General features: G+C 42.0%; 1 protein-coding gene and 1 long non-coding RNA gene across 2 annotated transcripts in view; one reads left to right on the forward strand and one right to left on the reverse strand.

Moving 5' to 3' along the window:
* Nucleotides 1-23170, reverse strand: part of FMN2 (formin 2) — a 146400-nt gene extending 123230 nt beyond the window's left edge. Inside the window, exons 1-2 of the mRNA XM_081905781.1 lie at nucleotides 21220-23170; nucleotides 5004-5170 (exon numbers count right to left, since the gene is read on the reverse strand). Coding sequence (XP_081761907.1) covers nucleotides 5004-5170; nucleotides 21220-23155 — 2103 coding nt within the window. The 5' untranslated portion in view covers nucleotides 23156-23170. The remainder of the gene's footprint in view (nucleotides 1-5003; nucleotides 5171-21219) is intronic.
* Nucleotides 82-4180, forward strand: LOC309366914. The gene is made up of 2 exons (XR_014166915.1): nucleotides 82-528; nucleotides 4024-4180. It is a non-coding gene; the product is annotated as an uncharacterized lncRNA (long non-coding RNA).
* Nucleotides 23171-25144: the final 1974 nt, after the last annotated feature.

Below are 25144 nucleotides of genomic sequence, written 5' to 3' on the forward strand. Positions count from 1 at the left end.
TTGCATGACAAAATGTTTCAAAATATTATTGAACACTGTGTGCGTTCACCCCACAAGCAGCTCCCCTTTCCCCACTCACAACTCAGTTCTGGTCTGTGACAAACTTGCTATCAAGGTAAAACATGTCCTCAAGGGCCTGCAGTGGTGCTAGGGTCAGTTAGGAGCACCAACTCTCAAACTGCCCCTCAGAGGCATGTAGCGGAGCTGGGGGGAAACTGTCACTGCTGCCATGGCAACCCGAGGCCTCCTTTGAGCACACACCCTATGGCAGCCGCACAGGGATATCCTGTGTGGGCATCTCAGTGCCAACAGCAAGGCCCCCCCTCTTGCACACATAAGCCACGTCAGGCCATTTGTGGCTGAGGCCCCTCCATTTCACATGTGTGTTCAGGCCCCTCTCCTGGGGGATGATGGGAGTTGAATTAGAGAAGAAGGGCACCATGTTGGTGGGGAAGGGAAGGAACTCTCATGCCTCTACAGCCCTCATCCACAGGCTGCATGAAATCCAGCGGGCATCCTGGGATGAAAGTAAAGCCCAGGGCACCTTCAAAGAAATCGTGGCTGTCTCGCTTAAAATGGGGCACTTGGAAGGTATGAACTGTTAGTCTGGACAGTTTCAGTATATACAATGGGATGGTGTGCCATCTTATCCTTTGCCTGTCAATGAAGTGACAAATAATCTGATAATTTAAATTTCCAAGGCATGGCTTGCCTAAAATATCAAGAATACTGGATAATAATACGAGGCAGCTTCGTTTGTTCCTAATGTGATGAACCAGCCCCATGTATACTTGGGGTGCAATAATTGCTGGGGATCATAGCATGCTATTTCTATGGTATATAAACTTTGTGGTTCTTACCCTTGGGGAAATAATCCATTTTATTTCGAAATATGAAATGGATATCTACAGCCTGAAATAGAATGGTATTCAACACCTGCCAAATCCACATCATTGAATATTGAGGAGTTTGTTTTTAAGATGGTATCTAACACCTCAACAAATTTCATTTATGAACCAGTATTACTGCAAAAGTGATAGATGCCTATATTAATTGTAAGTAGAAGTTTCTAAGATACAAATATATTGGGAGAGGGCACTTATAGGAGTGAATTCCACAACTTTTAATAATCACAAAATTCAATGTTGCTTCAAAATGGAAAAATAAGAATCCTTCTAATATCTACAGACATGCACAAGTATGGCTTTTAGCTGAAAACTGCATTCATGAGCATACTCAGCAATGCCATTTTCAGTTTGGAGTCAGATGATTTCCTGTCTTAGGAGCTCTGGGTGGGTGGAAAAAACATTACGATTTTAAATGCCTGAAAAAATCCATTGTTTGCAAGGCGACTCTGTGGCAAGAAAGGGCAAGCACTGATCATCAAAAACAAACAGCAACATCTAGATCAGCAGGGGATCAACAGCATGGCAACAGGAAATAGGGTGCCAACTCTTTTCCTTTACCAATCTAGCCAATTCCTGGAACTGGAACTGTATTTTGGACTGGCTCTGCTAGTGTGTTTGCACTGCACTGATCTTGTTGAAACCTTCTTGCCTCTCCCCAGCCCTCCCAATAAGCATACAGTCTTTTACCCTTAAGGTATGGTGAAAGCTTTGTTGTGCAGGATAGGATCAAATAGAGCAACTGAAGATGGCTAGGCTGGTATGTTCCTCCTCCTATGTATTAGATGGGACTTTCAAAGACAGTCATAACACAACCAATGTGTAAGGCCCCCTTTTCATACAGGAGTCCTTAATTTCCTTAGTCAAGAAGACAGGGCTCATTACCTAAATTACAAGTTCATAAGATTACTGTTCTAGCCAACAGCCATGACAAACCTGTATTAGGCAATAGTATTAAGGAACATGCATCCTTGATATAAAAATCCATAATATAAAAAAGACTTTGCCAAGTTATTGATCATTGAAACAGTTTCCCTTATGCATCTCAGCCAGCTCCAATTCTAATATTATTTTACCTTTTTAAAATCCAATTTGGCAATATCCATGTAAGAGAGGGAAGTTACAGAGACAGCAAACAACTCAAATCCAGCTTGATTTGAGATTAAATTTCTAAAATCAAAATTTATAGTGATTTTACCTAACTCCGTTTTTCTGACCCACCCCTCAGCCCCCGCTAGTGCATAGAGGGTCACTCTCTGTGTTACAAAGTTATTAGTGCCACTCAAAAGAAGCCAAACGATTTCTGCCAGGGCGTGTCTGCTTGCTCATGTGAAAAAAGGCTTCAGAAATCGATCTCTTGGATCTCTGTATAAGAGGGAGGCTAAGAGATAATGGTGGGATGCAGGTGGCGCTGTGGTCTAAACCACAGAGCCTAGGGCTTGCCGATCAGAAGGTCGGCAGTTCGAACCCCCGCAATAGGGTGAGCTCCTGTTGTTCGGTCCCAGCTCCTGCCCACCTAGCAGTTCGAAAGCACATCAAGTGCAAGTAGATAAATAGGTACTGCTATGGCGGGAAGGTAAATGGCGTTTCCATGTGCTGCTCTGGTTCTCCATGCTGGCCACATGACCCGGAAGCTGTTTACAGACAAATGCCGGCTCCCTCGGCTTACAGAGAGAGATGAGCGCACAACCCCAGAGTCGTCTGCGACTGGACCTAACGGTCAGGGGTACCTTTACCTTTATCTTTTAAGAGATAATGAGTGATGTCTTCTACCTGGGGTTGATCACAAATACAAAGTCTGTTCGCGTATGGGACCTTGTTGTAGCAGCCATCCAAGATGGCAGTGGGCATCACTTGGAAACGCAGCTCAATAAAGCTATTAAGGAATCTAGTCAGACGCTCTGTTCTCAAGAATGGATAGCAAGGGGGAAACGTGGTGTTTCTATTTAGGTATCGGTCCCTTCTGGGTTCTATTCAGAAGATCCAATCCCTTAGTTGACACTTATTCAAGGTCAAAGCAGAGCTCAGTTCTGGAAAATAATAATACTCTAAAACATATTGACAAGCTGATTTCCAGAGTTGGCTATCACCCAATTCCATGTAGCACAGCTCAGGAAAATGCTCAATAGGCATAGCAGCAATTTTTAAAAATATATTCTAACTGAGCACAGTCCGCTCTTGCTTTAACTGTTGACCAGCTGCATTCTGTATGAAGAGCTGCTAATATTCCTGATGGCAAAGAGTATAGCTTCCAAAAAAATATTTTGCAATGTTTCCCAAACTTTCATGGAGTTCAAATCAGAGCCCCAGATTTCAACACCATGGAGCATTTGATAAAGCACTTTACTACCAAATATATTTAGAGCAGGTTCAATCAGCTGCCCTCCTTTATTGTAATAGAACTTCAAGTGTGCCCCTAAAGTTTTGGGTGCTTTGACTTTCAATGCCTCCATATGACACTTCCAAGAGAGGGTTTCATGAAAGAGTACACTCAGGTATTTACATGAGAATGCTTGCTGATCTAAGCATCATTTATACCTAGGAACTGTGTTCGCCAAAAACCACAATCTTGGTTGCTCTTGGAGTAATTTATAGATAGGTTTTTCTGTATACAGTATGTGGTGAACAACTCCAAGAGATTTTTGAGAGACAATCATGAAAGAGAGAGTACTAAATCATCTGCCTACAACAATATTAAGACCTTCTGTTCCTAATTACTGGAGAGGGGGAGTTTGCATTGCCTAAATATGGCACCAAATCATTAATATAAAAGCTAAAAAGAGTGGGAGCCAGAATGCAACCTTGCTTCAAAATTTCTCCCACAGTCTGCCCCAATTACAGTAATAGAGTTAATTGCCCCAGTTGGAGCAACTGCAGAGGGTCCCTTGCTAACTTTAGGCTTATACTTGGAAAATATTTTTCTAACCTCACATAATACACAAAAGCCTGAAAGTTTTAGGATTTGTATTCAAACACAATTTATATATTCTACACAGGAGTGCTATAGACATATGTAAGGGTCAATATACATATTTGAGCACACACAGGTCACACTCCCGCTTTTCTGATAAGAGAGGAAGCGAAGCCTTCTCTTCCTATTCCCCCTCTCCATGCCTAGGGAGGACATGTCTAAGCAAGCTCCAAAATTAGAGCACATGTTTGAAGCTATCTTTCTGTACTTTCTACCCAAAAGTATTTTGCCTGTGTTCTTGCTGTTGCTTGGATAAATGTAGGAAGAAGACCTTTGAATCTGTAAGTAAAGAACTTTAAATTTACTTAGCAGTGTGTGGTCTGTTCATTGAATGAGGGGTAGAAAACGGGGGGGGGGGGATGCTATATGCAAACTAAACAAGATATGAAAAGGTTTAACAGCTTATATTCCCATTTTATACTGCTGCTTATCTTTTGTGAGTTTAAACTCTGCTTCTAGGGGCTCTCTCCTGCTGCATCTGTAATGGCTTACGTTGACATATTAAGACTGTAATTCACACCAAATGGCTGGCAGTGGTGGGGTTTAATAGAGCATAGTCACTACTGCATCCACTGCCCCCAACACTTGCACTGGCCAGGATGAAAAATGATGGGCAGGGCAGGAAAAATGGCCTATTTGACCCACCAAATCCTGTACTGGGCCCACTGTCACCATGTGATGACATCAGGATTAGCTCAGGATCCAGTGAACCCTATGCTAGCCCCCTTCCTGTCCCATTTTGGAGGTTTCTGCTGACTACTACTATTTGTGCAGGAACACTGGGAGAAGCACATTGGGGTCTCCTTGGAGGAAGGCCTCTCCCCCATCAGCCATGGACTTTCCCTGTCACTGGAGACCAACAAAGCCTGGCAGGGCTAGGCTATCCAGCTCATCCAGATCTCTTCCAGCGAGGCAGATCAGGGATTTAGTTTGCACCAGTATTTATTTTAAGCATTTATATACTACTTTTCTTCTTGTGCTATAAGGACAAGCTTTCTTGAAGTGAGAGTTCCAGATCCAGGGTGCCACAAGGGGAAATGGGTCACACCCAATCCTGCCACAGAGGGTCAAGCCATTGTGAACTATCATTAAAGTCTCTGATAGATATTCCCAAGAATGTGACTTACATCAAAAGTTGGTGCACTTTGTTGTGTGTTCTGGCTACATGGCTCTCTGAAGCAATCGCTAAAGGGGAGCAGCAGACCCATTGCAATGATCCAAGAGCAAAGCTTCTCTGCTTCTTCTTGAGGTGCATTGTCCTGTTGGCTGGATAGCTTTTCCAGCAGAGTTCGACCTGCAAAAATCAATGTTAAATGTCAAATAAATGGTAACAATCCAACAACCCATTTGAATAGAACAACCATTTTAGTGGTTGGAAGTCACAATCAAAGTGAAGGCAAAAAGATGCTTCCTTGCAAAAGCATTACTCCAACCAGTGTACACCCTTCAGCTTGGCAGGGCAGCTCCTATAAACTGGTTCTCAGGTGCCTCTTAGAAATATAGCAGGTTCAGGGAACCACCCAGAAGGTCTATTGGATGCTCTGTGGAAGGACCTTGGCTTGGTCACAATGGCCATGGTGGCACGGCAGCATAGAGGAAGAAGGGAAGTTTCTGTTTTGCTGCTTTAAAAAGGCACTCAATCATTTGCTCTCCTCTTGACACAACATGTTAATAAATCTTGCTATTATATATTGCTATTATATACTGGAGCTGAGGCTCCAGTACTTTGGCCACCTCATGAGAAGAGAAGACTCCCTGGAAAAGACCCTGATGTTGGGAAAGATGGAGGGCACAAGGAGAAGGGGACGACAGAGGACGAGATGGCTGGACAGTGTTCTCGAAGCTACAAGCATGGGTTTGACCAAACTGCGGGAGGCAGTGGAAGACCAGGCGTGCTCTGGTCCATGGGGTCACAAAGAGTCGGACACGGCTAAACGACGAAACAATAACAACAACATTATATATTAGCTGTTATCGTTTCATAGTGTACTAAATTTTTATTAGCCATTCTGGAATCTCAAAAGTGAACAATGCTTTACCTCTAGTTCAGTGAGACATTAAAATACACCAGGGTTGCTGATTCACAGATTTTCCACCAAATTTTGCCTTCAAGAGAATGGAGGGACCATGGCCTGGAGGGAAATATTTAGTGTGGGGAGAATACTCCTTAAATTGTCTGTGCCAATTTGCAAGATTATCTTTAAGAATCAATGTACTGTCCTGCATGGTTTACCAAGCACAAACTGATCTAGGGAAGCAAACCATACCATCATGGCAATTTCACATCCACCATTTTGGATAAGTGTTCCAAACACGGCTACCTACCTGAATCTACAAATGTGCAGGAACACTCTGGGGGCAAGGTGGATATACTTGTGAAAATGCTGGGAAGGTTTCGCATAGTCCTAGTTTCAACCTTTATAGGGCTTTATGTTAATAAAGGTAGCCCTGAGATTGCTGGATGAAATAATGTTTTAACTAAAAATATTTTTTGAATATTTTAACTGTTGCAGAACACTTAAAAAATATGGATGTGTTTACCACAGGAGTGAGGTAAATCGTAGTCTTACCTCTGAAGAGGTAGCTCTTTTGAGCATTAGGTTTAAGAGTTGGATGCTTGCTGGCATTATTTACCATGATAATTATTGATATTCTGAATGTCTGGTACAGTTAATCAGCTTGGAATGAATCACCACAATTTGTTGTTGCTTATGCTTGAGGAAATTCTCCCTAATGAGAGGGAAACTGCAAGATGATATTAGTAATAATCTGAAACAAGTCATGAAATGAGCAGCTTGACAATGTTATTCCTCTCAGTCAGTCCAAAATGCTACATCTCTTTTTGGAGTCATGTGAACTGGTTTCATATTGATGCTGAAGAATTAAAGCAATCACTTTCAACTGAACCAAAGTACGGTACGATCACATCTTATACACATTTAATATGTGCAATTTCAACCATATGTTGTTGAAGGCAGGCGGGTTGGAATTGTGAAAGCTAAATACAAGCAAGGCAGAGAGCTTAAAAGCGCCTTTTGTGCTGGGGCTGCTTGGGGTTACCTGACACAGAAAGAGCTTTTAAGTCCTCTGCCTTACTTTGGGGGGCCGGGACAAGGGCCTTTCAATGTGCCAGCTCTGTTATACTCTTGCAAAATCTTGCAGGGTGATCCAAGTTCCTCTCAGCTCAACATTACTGAATGATGTGTGTTGTCATGTATGGCTTTGTGGTGTTGCTATTTTAAAAGACTAAATAACCCTCCCACAAACTTCCAGAAGGGGGCATAACAGACCATAGGACATAGAGACCCATATAGGCAAAAAATACATTGCAAAGGTTGAAAGCTGTTGTCATACACACAAGAGCTGCTTTAGAACCAATGGTCCATTTGGATATAGACACAAGAAAGCATCTTCCTAGGTACTCCTCCTAACCATTCCTTTAGCTGGAGATTCTAGGGAAGCTCAGGCTGCATGCATAAAAAGCACAAACTCTACCATGGATCAAAAGCCTTTTTCTGAGGCATAGGATTCTGGTAAGAAGGGAGATGCCAAGGTTTGATGATTAAAGGACCGGGAGAATGAGGAAGTAACTAAGTCCTAACCAGAGTAGACACATTAGAATTAATAAATCTCAGGTAGTCATTTATATTAATTTCAGTGGTTCTACTCTGAGTTGACTACCACTGAATACCACTCACAATGTCAATATGGTTTAGGAGATTGACATTCTGTGGGACAACCAACATGCTTAAGTCTAATTAATGCATGAAGAGGGTAAGGCCATAGACTAAGCTGTCCTGCCAGCTCACATTGGGAGGAACTAGGTAATCAAGGCTTTGTCCTCCTCCAGTCTACATGTGAACTTCAACATGAGAGGAGTTCTGAGCTGCTTTTACCAGGCACAGGCTCTCGAGTTCCTTAGGAACTCTCACTACACTGGAACTAAACTAAGTTTTACTGCCTGTGCAACTTTTCTGAAGCACATGAATCTGACCTTTGGAGAGTTTGTAAGTAAACCATTTTTAACTTGCAAAATGTGTGGTACAGTTGTACCTCGGGTTACATATGCTTCAGGGTACAGACTCCGCTAACCCAGAAATGGTACCTCGGGTTAAGAACTTTGCTTCAGGATGAGAACAGAAATCGTGCGGCAGTGGTGTGGCAGCAGTGGGAGGCCCCATTAGCTAAAGTGGTACCTTAGGTTAAGAACAGTTTCAGGTTAAGAATGGACCTCCGGAACGAATTAAGTTCTTAACCCGAGGTACCACTGTATTTCCTTATGCTGGGGAAAGTGGGGAACTTTCTACCGAACTCAGAAAGGCATATTTTAAAAGGTTAACAGCCCATATTTCCACACTTTACTTTGCTGAATATTTTGTGATTTTAAATCTCTATTAGGGCTCTCTGGCCAAAGAGTACTTGTCCCAAACCTGGATCTTGGCATCCAGGGAATTCTCCTTTAAAACCTATGCTTTTCCCCTTGAACCAACATATTTTATATTGCTTAATAAATGGTCATTGCCCAACATGCCCCATAGCACAATATGAAGGCAGATAGAAGGGATCATGGTTTGTAGATGAAAACAGCAAAGAAGGATTCGGGATGTGAAAGATCAGGAACCAGAGGGTCAACATTTTAAAAGGAGGTACTGAAAAAATAATGGCTCATCCACACTTACCTTTTGCACCACACTTTCTGGGAACAGGTCTGCACTTTCCTGGTCCATGTCTAAGCACTTTTTTTTTTTTTTGGCCATGCTGCTTTCCCCAGGAAAGCCTGCTCTTTAATGCTGAATCAGAACAAATGGCAATTCAGGCTTTCTGCAGAGTGTCAAAAGCATGAAAAAGCAGTGGGGCAGGGAGCGCTTGGACACAGACTGGAAAAGTGTGGACCTGCAGCTAGAAAGTGCAAAGGAAAATTAGTGTGGATGAGCCTTAATAATAATAATTTTTATTATTTATACCCCACCCATTTGGCTGGGTTTCCCCAGCCACTCTGGAAGACTTACAGCACATAACAAATTGTAAAACATCAGTCATTAAAAGCTTCCCTAAACAGGGCTGCCTTCAGATGTCTTCTAAAAGTCAGACCGTTGTTTATTTCCTTGACATCTGATGGGGGAGCATTCCAGAGGGTGGGCACCACTACCGAGAAGGCCCTCTGCCTGGTTCCCTCTAACCTAACTTCTCGCAGTGAGGGAACTGCCAGAAAACCCTTGGTGCTGGACCTCAGTGTCTGGGCTGAACGATGGGGGTGGAGACGCTCCTTGAGGTATACTGGGCTGAGGCTGTTTAGGACTTTAAAGGTCAGCACCAACACTTTGAATTGTGCTCAGAAATGCACCAAAAGCCAATGTAAATCTTTCAGGACCCATGTTATATGGTATTGGCAGCCACACCCAGTCACCTGTCTAGCTGCCGCATTCTGGATTAGTTGTAGCTTCCAAGTCACCTTCAAAAGTAGCCCCATGCAGAATGAACGTAGAGCCTTAAGTTACCTTTCCCCCCCATGATTCTATACTGCCACATATCCCTGCATGTTTTAAAGATGACATGAAAGCAGGCTTATGATGCACTGCAGATGGACTTATATCACACAGCATTGTCATGGATTTGAGAACTAATTTTGCTGAATTTCTCTGCTACAAGGGGCTTCACATAATCCTCCATTGTTTTGCCTTTCATCGGTCTAGTCTCACTTCACTCTCCAAATGTTGGGGTTGTTGTTTCTTTTTTTAAAGAGAGATGAAGGGTTTGAACTCTGTCTGAGGGCAGGTGTTTCCTTAGGGCTGCTCCCAATAGAGTGGCTGTTTTGTGCACAGCCTGGTTATGTAACAAGTGGAAATCAAAATCCTCCTATAGCACCAGCTCTATAAACTGAGAATATCACAATGGATCTGAACGTGTAGAAATCCCAAAGGCTGTGTAAATTAAGGGGAGATGCTAAGAGGTTCAACACATTTCTGCTATTTACTGAAGATCTGTTTCTCAGAAGGACAAACATAAGATACTTCCCAAATAACAATATGGTAGCCTCCCCGCCCCCACCCCACCCCACCAGTTCCCTGCACAGAAGCATCAGCTGAATCGTACATCAACACTGGTGACAGTGTCCCTGCTTCACTTGAAGGCAGTAGGCCAGTTCATAGGGCCACAAGGCACATGCAGCTCTTTTCCTTCTAACACCTTACTTCTGCTCCCCAACACCAGCACCTGTCAGCTGAGCTAGTCACCTCACTTTATAGATGCTCAGTTATAAAGCATTCCATCTTTTTGTGATAGAAAATTCAGTACTTCGGGGAAAGCGCCTTGCAGAAGCCTCAAAGCTAGCTTTTCTTCCTTGCTGCTTTGCAACCATCTATCACAATATGTTTATTCAAGCAGGAATTGAACGAAGTTAAAAGAGAAGCTGGATGTGTTGAACAACAGTAAACTCAGGATGCAATTCTGATAGCGGTGGTGGGGAGAGAAGAAGAGAAATCTACATTCCCACCCAAAATTCACTCATATATTTTGGCTGCAGTTCAGAGACACACAACTTTATTTTCATAGTAAACAAACTGGAATTCCTCCGTGCAATTCTGTTCACAGAGTTAGTATGCAATTTTGGTAGCTTGGCTGAGATGGAACATTTTTGACTTTTTGCCAATCCCATAAGAATGGCAGCATTTATGTAAAAGTTTCCAAAGAATGTCAGCTTGATACCACTCAAACCAATTAATTACTTTATCCGTTTCTGATTTAAATGTGAACTAGAGAGAAAGTTAAACACAACCCTTTACTTGTGCCTTTTTACTTGCAAGAACAATTTGCCTGCTAGCCCTTCCACAGGTGATTCAGTTAGTAACATGTGTGTCTTACTTTGATATCTCCCTCCACATGGTAGGTACAGACAGCAGTCACAGTCATTCTGAGGCTAGTTGCTCTGTACCTACTTAAAGGACAAATGTGTCATCTGTTTAATGGTTGGTCCGGCGCTATGGAAACATCTGTTTTTTTGTTGGGAAAACCAAGCAAGCTCTGCTACACTTTTGTAGGTATTTTAAGCTTATATCTCAGGGCTGCTTCTTTCAGAATTTTTATTTTGGTACATATTTCTCAGTACAGAACACATGAGCATCACATATGTTGTTAAAGCATGACTTTCACTTTAAAATACACATGGTGGTGATGAAGCAGTATTTTTATGGGTACCACTTCTGTGAATTTAAAGCGTAAAGCTGCATGATGGTAATCAGTGCAATGTCTGTGATTATTATGTTTATGTCTGCACTCAGCTGAAAAATGTCTTGCATGAAGCAGCCCTCCTATGCATCACATTCCTTTTATGGGCAAGACGAAAAGCAATTACAATGATTTCAACCTCAGCAAAATTGCTATCTACTAAATTATTTCCCTGTATTTCCTTTCAGCTTCACTTCTCTAGTTGTACACTGGGATTCTTTACTTTAACAAACGTAGATTGTTCAAGCCCAAATAATCACTGTATAGAGCTTTCAGAACACATGGGCCTATGATAGTTGAAGTCAAAGCAGCATCTTAAACTGAGAAGCAAGTTAGCAACAAAGGCGTTGCTAGGGCCAGGGGAACCAAGCAGAAGGAGTTGCCAGTGGAAGCTTGGGAAACTAACGCTCAACATCAGATTTTACAGTCTGATTACTAAGGGATAAAAATAGCAGCAATTGACTTGCCAACTTTGTCTTTTTACGTATGTGCGGTTAGTGACACCACTTTGCCCCAGAACAGAGGGCATTCATCACAAGAGACAAACTGAATACAAACATTGATCCTTGGCTACATCAATAGCTCTAAATATAAAGGCAACCGAGAGGTAATTCAAGCAATATTTACAAAAAAACTGTTCTGGTTAAGCAGGCTATCGCTTTTAATCAAAGGTTTCATACGTGATGCAAACTATAAGAAACTGAAATGTCCTATCTACAGCACCTCACCTAAAACTATAGTACAAGTGGCATCTAATAATAACTGAAAAAGGAAGAATTTGATCTCCTTAAACTACAATTGTCTGCAGGACTGTAACAGGAGAGAAGGAAGACAAAAAGCAGAGGTGCCTGGCTGCTTCAGAGAACTTGAATTTCCATCTTTCAACTAAAAAGCAAAAGTTTTCAGCCTCCACCCCTTTTAACATAGCTCCAGTTTACATGTTAACAGAAACAACAGTCCTCAGTTGGTGAAGGAGTAGGCACTCCTCCCATCCACCATCCACTTTAAGTAGGGTTGCCATACAGTGGTACCTCGGGTTAAGTACTTAATTTGTTCTGGAGCTCCATTCTTAACCTGAAACTGTTCTTGACCTGAAGCACCACTTTAGCTTCAATGGGGCCTCCTGCTGCTGTTGCGCCGCTGTTGCAGGATTTCTGTTCTTATCCTGAGGCAAAGTTCTTAACCCGAGGTACTATTTCTGGGTTAGCGGAGTCTGTAACCTAAAGCGTATGTAACCTGAAGGTACCACTGTATTTCAAAAAGTGAAAATCCAGACAGAAAAGTTGTTGAGCTGCTTTTTGGCCAAAGCTGTTGAGCTGCTGTCAGCGGTTGCCATATGTCCAGATTTCCCTGGACATTTCAGTGATTTCTGCCCAGACACTGTTTACACCGGCTGATTCCTGGCAATGTCAACCCTACTTTAAGGAAAACGTAAGATGAGGCTTTACACATGCTCAAGGAGCATGGAACGCCTCCAGGCTCATTCAGTTCCCTGTATCTGGATTTGAAAACCTTTCTTTAGGTTTTGAATTTTTTTTTTTTTTTTGGAGATGTATTGTTGTAAGGTTACTGATTGATGTAAAGGCTTTAGAAAGAGAAGGATTATGGTCAATAGTCACTATTAGCCAGTGAGCTAATAGAGACTCCAAAGTCTTCTACTATGAAGATCACAAGTAAGCTGTCCAGGGATGGTAGAAAATAGTCAGAGATGTTTCTTGAGGGATTAGAATGTGAGAAGCCACTAGAATGTAAAAGCCATCAATTAGAGGGAGGTGATTTATTCTGATATGAGGCACCCAACACACTTATGTCAAATAGTGTGTCTTTATAGGCCCTCATTCAGCATTTAAGCACCCAGGCCAAGAGGCAAGACAAACTAATAGTCAACAAAAAAATATGAGCCATTCCAGAGACCACTGTAGTGTGTGTTGGGGGGGGGAGGGTTATATATTGTTTTAGATAAAGTATTGAAATATAAATGAAAAGTTACTATTTAAAATTTGTATAGTTTTGCTAACCTTACACAAGTTAAATAATGAGACCTCAAGATAAAACTAGTTGGACTGAGCCGCTGCTTTTAAGACACACACTCTCAAACTTAGTTCTGCCACTAGGTGCATGGGAGTAGATTTGTAGAATAAGAAGAAGTAGTGAAGATATTTGCTTATTTGTAAATTAATCAAAACATTACATAAATGCCACAAGTCTTGAGTGATCTCTCCCCCAAATGAAACTAAACGAGGAACTTACTGCCATTTAGGGATGTTGCTATTAGATTGCTTTACTATAAATTGTTTGAGGGTTTTTTCTTCCATTTCAGTGTTTGATATTGCATTATATAGTACCTCATGCTGATAATTGATAAATATAATTAATAAATAAGGGTAAAGGAATGTGCAGTAGTATAATAATGTTCAATACTTGCTCAGTTGAGAATGGGACTTCCTTTTAAGCAATATTTAATGCCTAATAAGCACATTATATAAAGAAATTGCATGATTAGGTGCTGGAATGCAGATGCCTGGCTGACACATTCTTTGAAACATGGAGGTGGAACCAAAGGTTATTTGTTTCCTTAATCACCAGTCAATAGCTACTAGTAACATATGAATCAGGGAAGAAACAAAAGGGGGGAAAGCCATTCTCTGTTGCTCCTGTTCCACAGCACTGTTTTGAAGAACTATATAAACAGGGTAAATTATCAAGTTCCTTTCTAGCCTGATACTCCTGTTGTGTTAAAAAGTTATGTGGAAACAGCTCTTATGCAGCTTCAATGACATACAATGTAGACACAATTCAAATTAATGTTTGAATTCTCTTCCACAGAAAGGTGAAATTTCTTAACTTGATATATGTTCTTTGGTTTTATTATTGATATTCTGGTTTGGTTATTTTAGACCATGTGAAACCAAAAGCTGAGTGGGAGCAAATCCCACTCCCTTGGAAACTGAAACAACCAATTTTCCCCTGGGTTGAGAAACAGCAAAGGTAAAAGGGGTGGTTCTGGGTTTTCACACACACACACACACACACACACACACACACACACACACACACACACACACCTACCTTTGTCATAACTGCACAGGGATGTAGTTGTTTAGACACTTAGTCATGGTTGAAGGGGAGGTTGTAAGCCTTTGCCTGCCCCTCCAAGGGAATGGGGTATCCTATTAAAGGGGAAGTGCCCCAGCACACCAACACCTGTCTTTCAATATCTTTTTATAAGCAAGCCCAGCTTGGAGGGAGGGGGGAATGCCCCACAAATTATACACTGCTGCCCACCCAAATTTCAACTCCACTTCCTTTATTTTATTCCACATCATTTGAACAAAAGGAAGTAATCTTCCCAACTTGAATGCCTTTCCTACGCCACTCCCATAACTCTGTATCATCAACTTTCCTGAGAAGGTGATAGCTATTCTTGTCCCTTTGTGGATGCTCATACCTCATCTTCCATGAGATGAGAAAATCAATATTTTATCCATCAATTCAAAGCATTTATAAGCCCACCTTTTTCTCCAAGGAGCTCAAGGTGGTGGAACATGGTTTTTCCTCTTCATTTAATCCTCACAGCAAACCTGTGAGGCAAGTCAGGTTAAGAGGCAGTGGCTGGCCATGTAGATGCTACCAAATCAGAGCTGTCAGCCCCGTAAGGATACGTGTTATTGGTGTGTTTTCTGACACAGTCCTTCCAGCCCATCTGATTTCTCATTCTCCCATTTAGATCTTACCACTGCGACATAGTATCTAGTCACAAAGAAGCAAGAGTCATCCCACATTTGACTAACACTCACACCTCTTAATTTCGGTTGAGAGAGTAACTCCACACAAGCCAAAGGATTCACAGGGCCCTGCTTCAAAGCCAAAACAGAAGATATTATTTTAGCACAGCAGCATTGCATGTTTCCTTCCTAAAATAGCCAAGATCTTTTTATAATACCTTGGTGCTGCTTACAGCTCATCTGAGCATTCCTTGTGAAGTTTACTGCAGTGGATTATATAGGAAAACTTTGTGATTGCAGTTGCTCATTACCATTTACGTCATGTATTAGAAAATCCTCAACCAGAAAAGAACACGTGGACTACTAAAAAAAAAAATGACATGGCAAAAAGCCCAACTATACAGCACTGTAAACTAGGCCAGCTATTTGTTCACTGCCTGCTGTTACTAAGATCAGAGCTAAAAGCCCCAGGGAACAGCTAAACTGAAAAGAAATGCTTCAGATTACGTATTGACTATAACAACCACAACAGTGGAGATGCACACTATGGGCATGCAAATCATAATTATTATTTATATCCCACCTTTCAGGATACAAATCCTTCCAAGAAAATTTAACCTTCTAAAATAAACATAGTAAATAAAATAAACACAGTAAACAACGAGGAAAATGGGAAGCTCTGGCTCATGCTCTGCAGCTGCAGCCCATTCAAACAGGAATACTTTCCACTTAGTCCCTCTGATAAAAGCATTCTTAGCACCTGACTTGCCATTCTGCAGGCCACAAAGACAAGGGTTCCCGTTGTTAACTAAGAGAGAAAACTCAAAAACTCTGTCTTAGATGTTTTGTGGCCCTTATAGCTGAGAGAAGGGACCATACCTCAGAGGTAGAGCACAGAGTTTCCATGTGATAGGTCTCCAGGTTGAATCCATTTAAGATAATCAGGTAGCAAGTAATGTGAAAGAGCTCTGATATTGTGGAAAAGGCTACCAAGCAGAAAAGGGAATTCTGGGCTAAACAGAAAGCACCCTTCCTTCCCTTAATGGAGATGAGCATGCATCACCTTGGAAGACACACTGGAAAAGACTTGAGTTGGTCTCTCCTAGGAGAGGAGATGTTTGGGTCACCTGGGTGGGCATAGGTGCCAGCTCCCTGGGTGCCCAGGCACCAACAAATTCCCCATCAAGGGGATGGGCACCCACAAATTTCAGCACCAGGGCCATGCATGCTGCATGGCACCCACTGCCCCAGACACTCATGGTAGTGGGGCCAAGCTGGCACTCCTGTGGGAGGGAATGCCCAATGGGGAGGGGCTGGGTTTGGCTAGTATTTAGGGCTGTTCTGCTAAATTGGCTTTTATTCCACAAATCGTATTGTTATATACTTTAAGAAAGGTAACATTTCCACTAGTTTGCTGTCTTCCAAGTCTTCTTCCTAGGTCTGGGGGCAAACAGTATTATCTAGTGCAATGCAGTTTCTTATGTTTGCAGTAGTCTGAAGTCCTCTCTCTTCAGCATAAACTTACTGGTAGCCTTAAAACCATCTAGGATGTATAAAAGACTGCTAAAAGTATGAAATAATGATGATAATTATGATGATAAATCTATTAAATGTACCAAGTGGTGTCCTACCACACTGGGAACAATTTTCTTCTGCTTTAAAAATATTTATGGCTAGTTTACCACAAACAGCAATTGAATGTTGAGGTCTTTCTTTTTTTGCGCTCTATTGTTCACTTTCTGAACTCTCACAGGCAAACACCAGCTTGTTTTCAGTAGCTGCTTCTACTCCAACTCTGTAATGTGAAGAGTGCTGCATAAACTGAAAGATTTAATCAGTCTCTGGATTTCAAAGACAGCTGGCATATGTGGGCAGAAAGAAAGAAAGAAAAAAGGTGACAACTATTTACCACTGGGTACACGGCATCTAGTACTGCAAAGGAAAACCTGCTTCTTTCACAATTACAGTAAGATAATAACAGGAAAACAAGGCATAAAGGAAAACAAAAGTGTGTTAAGATACTGAAAGAGATGCATTCCTGGAATAGAAGCCTGATTTCATAGGTTTTATCACAACAAAAGCTAACAAGGCAGCAGAATTATTATTTTTTTAAAGCAAAAACAAAAATACAATGCATAACTGTTAGAGGCACTATTTAGAAGACCAAAGTCTTTTTATGTGCGAAAGAGGGTTAATTTTGTACAGAGGCAATAGTCCTCCCTATAAATCTTATACAGTGGTACCTCGGGTTACATACGCTTCAGGTTACATACGCTTTAGGTTACAGACTCCGTTAAGCCAGAAATAGTACCTCAGGTTAAGAACTTTGCTTCTGGATGAGAACAGAAATTGTGCTCCGGCGGCACGGCGGCAGCAGGAGGCCCCATTAGCTAAAGTGGTGCTTCAGGTTAAGAACAGTTTCACGTTAAGAACAGACCTCCAGAACGAATTAAGTACTTAACCCGAGGTACCACTGTACAGAAGCAACAGTCCTCCCTGCACACACACACACACACACACACACACCTCTGCCAAGATGACATCTGAGCAAGCCCAATGATCATTTTAATTGAGTTTACTTTGTATAGCATGTGGAAGGATGAATAAATATTTGGGGCACCTTTTTCCAAGTTAAAACTAGAAGCAGACATAACCGTTGCACCTGAGAACCAACTGCCCTGTTTCCCCTTGTTACTGCACGAGTCTCTCTTGTGCATGTGGTTCAGGGCTGGAATAAGGCAAGCCCATGAAAGCTACCAGCGCACAGATCATACAGACAGTCTCATCCAAGGGCAGGTTTGTCTCCTGTGTTGGGAGTTACTGAATCATTCAACCACAGAAAATGCAGACAAATAAATAAAACAGTATTACTTGATCGGGAAGCAACAATATTTCACTAGATCAAATGAATCATGCAGAGGGTCAGTGGACAGCTTTCACTCTGGAAGTCACAGGTTCAATTCCTGCCATTACCAGGTAGGGCTAGGAATGTCTCCTGCTTAAATCCAGAGAGCTGCTGAACTAGTTGGACCAATGGCCTCAGGTAGCTTCCTAACTTTCCTTGTCTCTTGCAGTCAAAATAAAGTACCCTGTTGAACACATGAGAACTCATACGATTACTTGGTACTCAGTGCTTTTTTTCTTTAAAAAAATATATGTTTAGGGAACACTCTCATTTTCCCACTCATATTGAAATACTGCCACTCAGTGAGGCCAAACTTAGATTCACAAAATGTTTAGGGATATGCGTACTACTGCTTGTACTCACTCGTATGGTGGGGTGTTAGGGGAACAGTAGTACCTCTGGTGGGGGAAACACCATCCTCCTTCTGGGGTAGTCTGTCCACCTTTGGTCCCCACCCTGCACTCGGCTCCCACCTGTGGCTCCTAGAAGCTGTCAGCATGCAACAAGGGTCACATCCTGAAAAATGTTTTTGATTGGTCAGCTAAACCAGGTGAGGGTAGCCAATGGATCTCAAACCTTCGGTGAGTTAAAGACTTCCCCTGCATGCAAAGACGGGCTTTGGAGGATTGAGCAGACAAGACCATTAGTGTGTCCAGCCATCAAGAAGGCAGTTTCTGCATGTGCTGTAGAGGAAGTGAGGGGCAGATGGAGCTCATCAACCTGGGAAGGTAGCCCATCTTGGAGAAGGAAAACTCTGATGCTAAACCTCCACTGCCTTGCAGGATAACTTTGGGAGAAGAAAAGGCTAAAGAGTGAACCCTATACAAATCCAGAGTGGAGTCCCTAAGACAATTGGATGGCGCCTTGTACGCTTCCTTCTGGCAACTCCTGTAGCCAAGCTGGTGCCGAACGTATGAACCACACCAGCAAGGTGAAGGGGGTGGTCTTGTCATCTCAGTAACCCAAGACCTCCTCACACACTGCTTAGGCTAGGGTAGGTCACTTTGGTGCTGCTAGCACAGCAATTTGACTTCATCCCTGGAGGCACACTCCATGGTCTCTCGAGACAGACGGATGCCAACAGGATTACCCAGATCCATGATCTGTATCATGCAATTGAATGAACCACTATAGCAGACAGTGCAAACTTATTTTCAATAGATCCCCACAGTTTCTAGAGCAGTATTCTTATTACTTATGTGACTATTTTACAGTAAGCAAATCTTCAGTAAGAACTTTCAAGGAATTGCATCGTTCACCATTATACAAATGTCAAGTACTGAATCAATGGTACTTACACCACCTGAAGTGGGCTTCTGAGCATAGTTCAGAGTGCAAACTGGATTCATCACATTTCTATTTCATACTTTCTCTATGGACTTCAAGGTAGCATACATAGGATTATCCTGCCTTATCTTTTCCATAGCATATAAGGTTCATCTGGAGTGAGAAGTCACAACTTCACCCAATGAACTTTAATACTGAATAAAGATTTGAACCAGTCTAATACTCTCTCAACTATACAACACCATTAAATCCATGGGAATTATATCACTGTCTTAAATGAATTCTGTATTGCAGTGTGAATTAGCAACTTTGGTTAAAAGACTACAATCAACAAAGTTATTTCCTTTGGCAATTAATAATACATACAAGTATATTAATAGCATAATAATACTTAGAAACCAGTGAGTCTGCTTAACACTTCAGAATAGAAGAAAACACTCAAATCATTTTTATATGCAGTACTCCAAACTGTTCCACTTTCATTAACTTTCACAACTGCTCTACAAAACATGCACTTGATTCATATTATTTGCTTTCTGCAGAAATAATATAATAAAATAGTTTGTTCAGGGTGTTGGGAATTGTAGCTCTATAAGGAGTTAACCAAACATCCTTCGGGGAAGGTTTGTACTTTAAAAGTGTGGTGTACATGTGACCTTAGTGAAATCTCATTACTTCAATGGGAATGAATTACAACTAATTTTGCACATTTATGGCCTGTGACATCCCAAAGACCAGATTTTAAAATAACTTTCCCCTCCAAGGAAGGAGAGAGACCTCACAATTTCTCTCTATCCAAATCTGGAGAGTGGGAAACGGGGGCATGTGAGGGTCACACCAGCAGAGGCTGTTGATTCACAGGACTGAAAACCTCCTAACCTCCCAACATGCTTCCTGAATGGTGTGACTACCCTGGCCAAGAAATTGATGTAGTTTATTTTCTTCCCATTGTAATTTAAGAACAAAGCACCTGCAATAGGTTTTCTTTTTCAAAGGAGCAATGCTAAATTCAAACAGGATTTGAATATAGCAATTCTTCCAGACCCAGCTCTCCCTTCCCAGACCTTCTATGTATACTGGATCCAACCCAGCATTTCTCATAATGATATTAGAAGTTTTAAGAAAAATTGAGGTCATCCATGAAGCTAAACCAAACTTTGAAGATACCTTTCAAAGTTTACCTCTGATGCCTTACATATTATTGTTCAATGTGTCTTCATGGCGCCTAACAGTCACTGTGGTTGAATGAAGAAGTACAGAACATCTGGCCCAACAGTAAAAATACACACACACACACACACACACACACACTGGAATAACCTGCTCAAAAGCAGATGGCTTTCAAGCAGTAGCGGTAATGGGCCACCCAGGCCAAGGGACAAACTCTAGGACACCAGACGCATCCTTTGGGTCAAGTGCTGCAGACTTTTGTACCACTGGACTAGGGAGATCTCTGCTCTTTAAACCCCAAGGCAGCCATGGTGTCAGTGACTAGCCCTGTGCAAATACCTATCCATGGTATGCCTTATTTACATGAACATTATTTATGCAGATTATCAACCAAGGGCCAGCATAGCCTAGTGACAAGAGTGTTGAGCTTCTATCAGGCAAACCTGGATTCAGTCGCCATGACTCAATGGTGACCATGTGCAAGTCATATTTAATCAAGGGTTCATATTCATAAAATTTGACTTGCAATTTAATGTATGACTTACAATTGCTGCAAGAGTTGTGAAAGTGAAATAAATCCCACCCAGGACTGTAAAGCACTTTGCACATCTATCAGCTTTGATATATTTTTGTGATATAGCAGTATATTATTTTATAAATAAAATAAATACTAACAAATAATGATGAGCAACAGATGCAGTAGGCACACACAATGCTCCCCAAAATATAATGTCTGCTGGGCTGTATACACAGAGCTCACTGTTTATTTCTAAGACACTTTATCAGTTGCCTGATGGGTATGCTGAATAAAGCAAAATTCAAAACAAGTACTTTAAACAAGTGCTGAAGACATATCTACTGAGACCACAGAACTTGCATGCAGAAAAAGTTGTAGAGTTTGCAAACTCACTTTAAATATCAATTGAAATCAGACCAAGATAGATAGGGCATGTTAATTACCGTACACTAGCCACCTACTTTTCAAACCCGAGGTCACAGCAAGGGTTACCATAGTTTACCAATGTCACTCACCTCTAAACACATTGGGGAAGGCATCAGTAGAAGCTGGTGTCCCTGACGACTTTCTTGAGTGATTAAAATGCACTCTTTCGCCTTGAAAACCATCTCTACTCCGCCGGTATTCCAAGAAATCTGCCGAGCCTGACTTTTGAGCTATTTCAGCTCTGTGATCTGAAATCTCATCTGTCCAGTCTGCTGATCGACTAAATGAACCTGCCAAACTGGCCGACCTCTGCTTCTTGGTTGGCGCACTCTCTTTCCGCTGAGAGGACTCGCGTCTCCTTTTAAAGAGTGGGCTCTGGGATGGGGAGAGACAAGGTGAGTGATTTGGGGAACTCAGCTGCCTAGTGGTGGTTTTGATGTAGCAGGGATTGATGAGAGGATAGGGCTTAAAACATTTGGAACTACGCACAGGACTGCTTGAGAGATCCTCAGAGGAAAAAGTACCATTTTTCAATTCAGAAGAAAGCCCATCATCCAGCACCTCTCTGCTGGCTGACAAACTCTGCTTCCTGTCTTTGGCTCCACCAACCTGATCATGGCCTGTATTTACAATATCATCCTCTCTTTTTGAACCTGAAAATTCAACAGCTATTCCTTTAGCCTCCGAATCGCCAGCTGGGGATGGAAAATTAAACACGGAACTGCCCGGCACAGCCCCATTCTCTGTCACTGCAGCATTTAAAGGGGGTAAATCTTTCAGTTCGCGAGCAGGTTGGTCCTGCTCCTCTGGCAATTGCCCGTGCTCTTCCTGCATACTGAATACACTGCTGCAGGAATGCCCCATTACGTTTGTCGCTTCTTTCGCTTCACTTTCGGTATCGCAGGTGGCAATATATTCTGTAATTTCCGATTTCGCTGAGACAGGCTGTTCAGTATCTGGACTGCTGTCTTTGTCGCTGCTTAGTGAAAGAAACCTTTCAAAACCTAAGGGGGTTGCTTGAGAATTAGCCATGTGTAGGTCCATTGTTTTGGTGCCATGCTGCTCCGTTCCAGTGTTAATTGCCCCCTGCTGCTGCTGCTGCTGCTGCTGCTGCAGTTGCAGTCTAATAGCCTGCTGGATATCAGAAAGCAAATCCTCTTGTTCGGTGGCTGAATGGAAACTGTATATGTCCGTATCGGAGCCGGAGCTGGTCCTTTGTCCATCCTGCGGGTCGGCAGCAGCTGGACGATTTTCATTTGTATTTTCAAAATGATCCACATCTGTGTCCGAGAGACCCCCTTCATCTGCAGAAATGCTTATATCAGGAGTTTTGGTGAGAATCGAATGAGCACTGTCTAGCTCCCCTGTTTGTGAGGCCTGGCTTTCTAAAACATCCTCTCTCGAGCTGCTGTTTCCATCTTTAGCCTTGGACAGATTTTTTCTGATCCTTAGATTGGAAAACACAGATGCCCGAGACTCTGACTTCCCCTTTTTTTTGCCGGATTCATTCCCTTTGCCGTACCTCCCCAGTCCCTTTTTGCTCCCTGCTCCCTTCTTTGTGCCTTCTGCATCCCTGGGCCCAGAAGCATCCTCGCCTCCTTCATGCACATCACCTGCATTCCTTTTCAGCTTCCCATCTTGGTTCCCCATGTTGGTTAGCAATCGTGCAGCGTCAGGAATCAAGCCATGCCGCTCGTCTTCATTCAGCTGGCCTGGCAGCGAGGACCTCTCGAGTAATCCAGGTTTGTTTTCAAGAGGCGGTGATGCAAGCGGAGCAAAGGCTTGCTCTGCCTCTCTCCCAGCTGCTGGAGCTGCCTTTTTGCATAATGTGCTGCTAGCACAGGGCTCCTCAGGGACATGCTCAGTAGAGCACCGAGAGATGCAGACAGCTCCTTCCAATGGTAGCTTGTGGCACCGTTGCCTTTTCAGACTGAGTCTGCTACAGTCCTGGCTCTCTTTGGTAGATATGAATAGTGATTCCTCAGCAACAGGAACTTTCTTCTCCACTGTCAGAGTCCTCTGCATTGCAAAATGCTTTAATTCCAGCCTTTCAAAGGATTAATTCCTGGAATTGGGCAGGGGGTAGGAAAGGAGGGGGGGAGAGAGAGAGAGAGAGAAGTAGGGGGGAATTAAACCTCAAATTCCATAATAACTTTTCACAAAAGACACTAGCAGCTTTTAATCTTTGAAAAGAAAAATGTTCTGCTTTTTAATAGTGCAAATATTGCCACAACATATATTATTTCGATTGTGCAAATACTATATTATTTTATACAGCCTTTTAAAAACTCACACAATTCAGCAGCACAGTTCTATATATATATTAATATAAAAACTGCAACATACAGACACACAAATTCTTCGCAGAAATTGTTAAAGGTTAATGATACTACAGATTATTCAGTATACTGGTCTCAATGACCATTCAGAAATAAGCCATTTGTATTCCAAGGGGGTACAAATAATGGTAATCCTCAAAGGGATTAAGTTCATCAATATTCAGCACACACTCATTGTTTCCTCTTTAAACACAGAGCATTTGGCAACACCAACCAACATCAGGAAGATGCAAGTTTCAAGTAAGTTATGCCTCACTTCATGTTTGATTTTTTTAATTAACTTTTAAAATACTATATGACTTGCTAACTTGAATTGTTTCTACTTTTGGTAGAGGTTTGTGGATATTAATCCTTTGGTGCTTTATGTTCATGGGATTACGATGTTTTAAATTAATTTATGTAAAACAGGGGGGCATGAGACCTGTCATTATAAATCAAACCCAAACTCCATCTGTTCCATCATCCAGGCTCCTGACAGTAGCCTATACCAATGTTAGGAAGCCACCAGACAATTAGAGACCTACAGGAAGCAGGAAATTTATAATAGAGTGTTTACTGTGAAGTATGTCCCACTGTGTTTAATGCAGCTTAGCATCCACAATGGCTTGGTGGTAACTCTCATTGAACTTAGTTGGGATACTGCTGAGTAAACATGCATAAAAGGACTGTACAAAGAATTATATACAGCCCATATAAAGTGCTGTTCACAAATATCCTACATTCTTTGTTTTATATATGTGTGTGTGTGTTTGCGTGAGAGAGACGCGGGTGGTGCTGTGGTCTAAACCACAGAGCCTAGGGCTTGCTGATTAGAAGGTTGGCAGTTCGAATCCCCGCGACAGGGTGAGCTCCCATTGCTCCTGCCAACCTAGCAGTTTGAAAGCACATCAAAGTGCAAGTAGATAAATAGGTACTGCTCCGGCGGGAAGGTAAACAGCATTTCCATGTGCTGCTCTGGTTTGCCAGAAGCGGCTTAGTCATGCTGGCCACGTGACCCGGAAGCTGTCTGTGAAAAAAACACCAGCTCCCTCGTCCTATAGAGCGAGATAAACGCACAATCCCAGAGTCATCTGCGACTGGACCTAACGGTCACGGTTACCTTTACTGGACCTAACAGTCAGGGGTACCTTATATATATCCTCCCCTTACTGATCATGAAATAAGGGGGGGGGGATTTCTGCTGATATGTCCAGATCAGAGCTATCTTTAAGCCCCTCTAAATCTTATCAGGTTTAGCCCATTGAATTAGAATTACTCTTAAAATAATTTAGCTTTATAGCCTAGAAAATTTACCTAGAGCATGTCTGCATAGAACAGAGAAAAGCACCATTCCTTCCACCCTGGCAAGTACTTTGACTAATTTAAATGCAAGTATTTAAAGTTATATATGTTGGTTTAAACTCTGGTCATTTTGCCAATTTGTAACTATTATTTTTTTGTTTTTTCATGCTGTATCCCTCTAGGATCATTTATTCAATGAAGGTGGGTTAGAAAATTTAAATGGAAATATAACTAGGAAATGAGGTTTCCCTCTTTTCACAACACATATGGTATATGACCTAAATGTTTATCTTGGTTACACAGTCCAGTCCTAAGACCTGTTGCATTGGTGCCTAAGTGATCTTTATATGTGCCAGATTTCATCTGTTTTAGTGTTATGGAACAGATGAAGTAA

Source organism: Podarcis melisellensis (genome assembly GCF_964234715.1).
Source record: "Podarcis melisellensis genome assembly, chromosome: 3".
Classification (NCBI taxonomy): Eukaryota; Metazoa; Chordata; class Lepidosauria; order Squamata; family Lacertidae; genus Podarcis; species Podarcis melisellensis.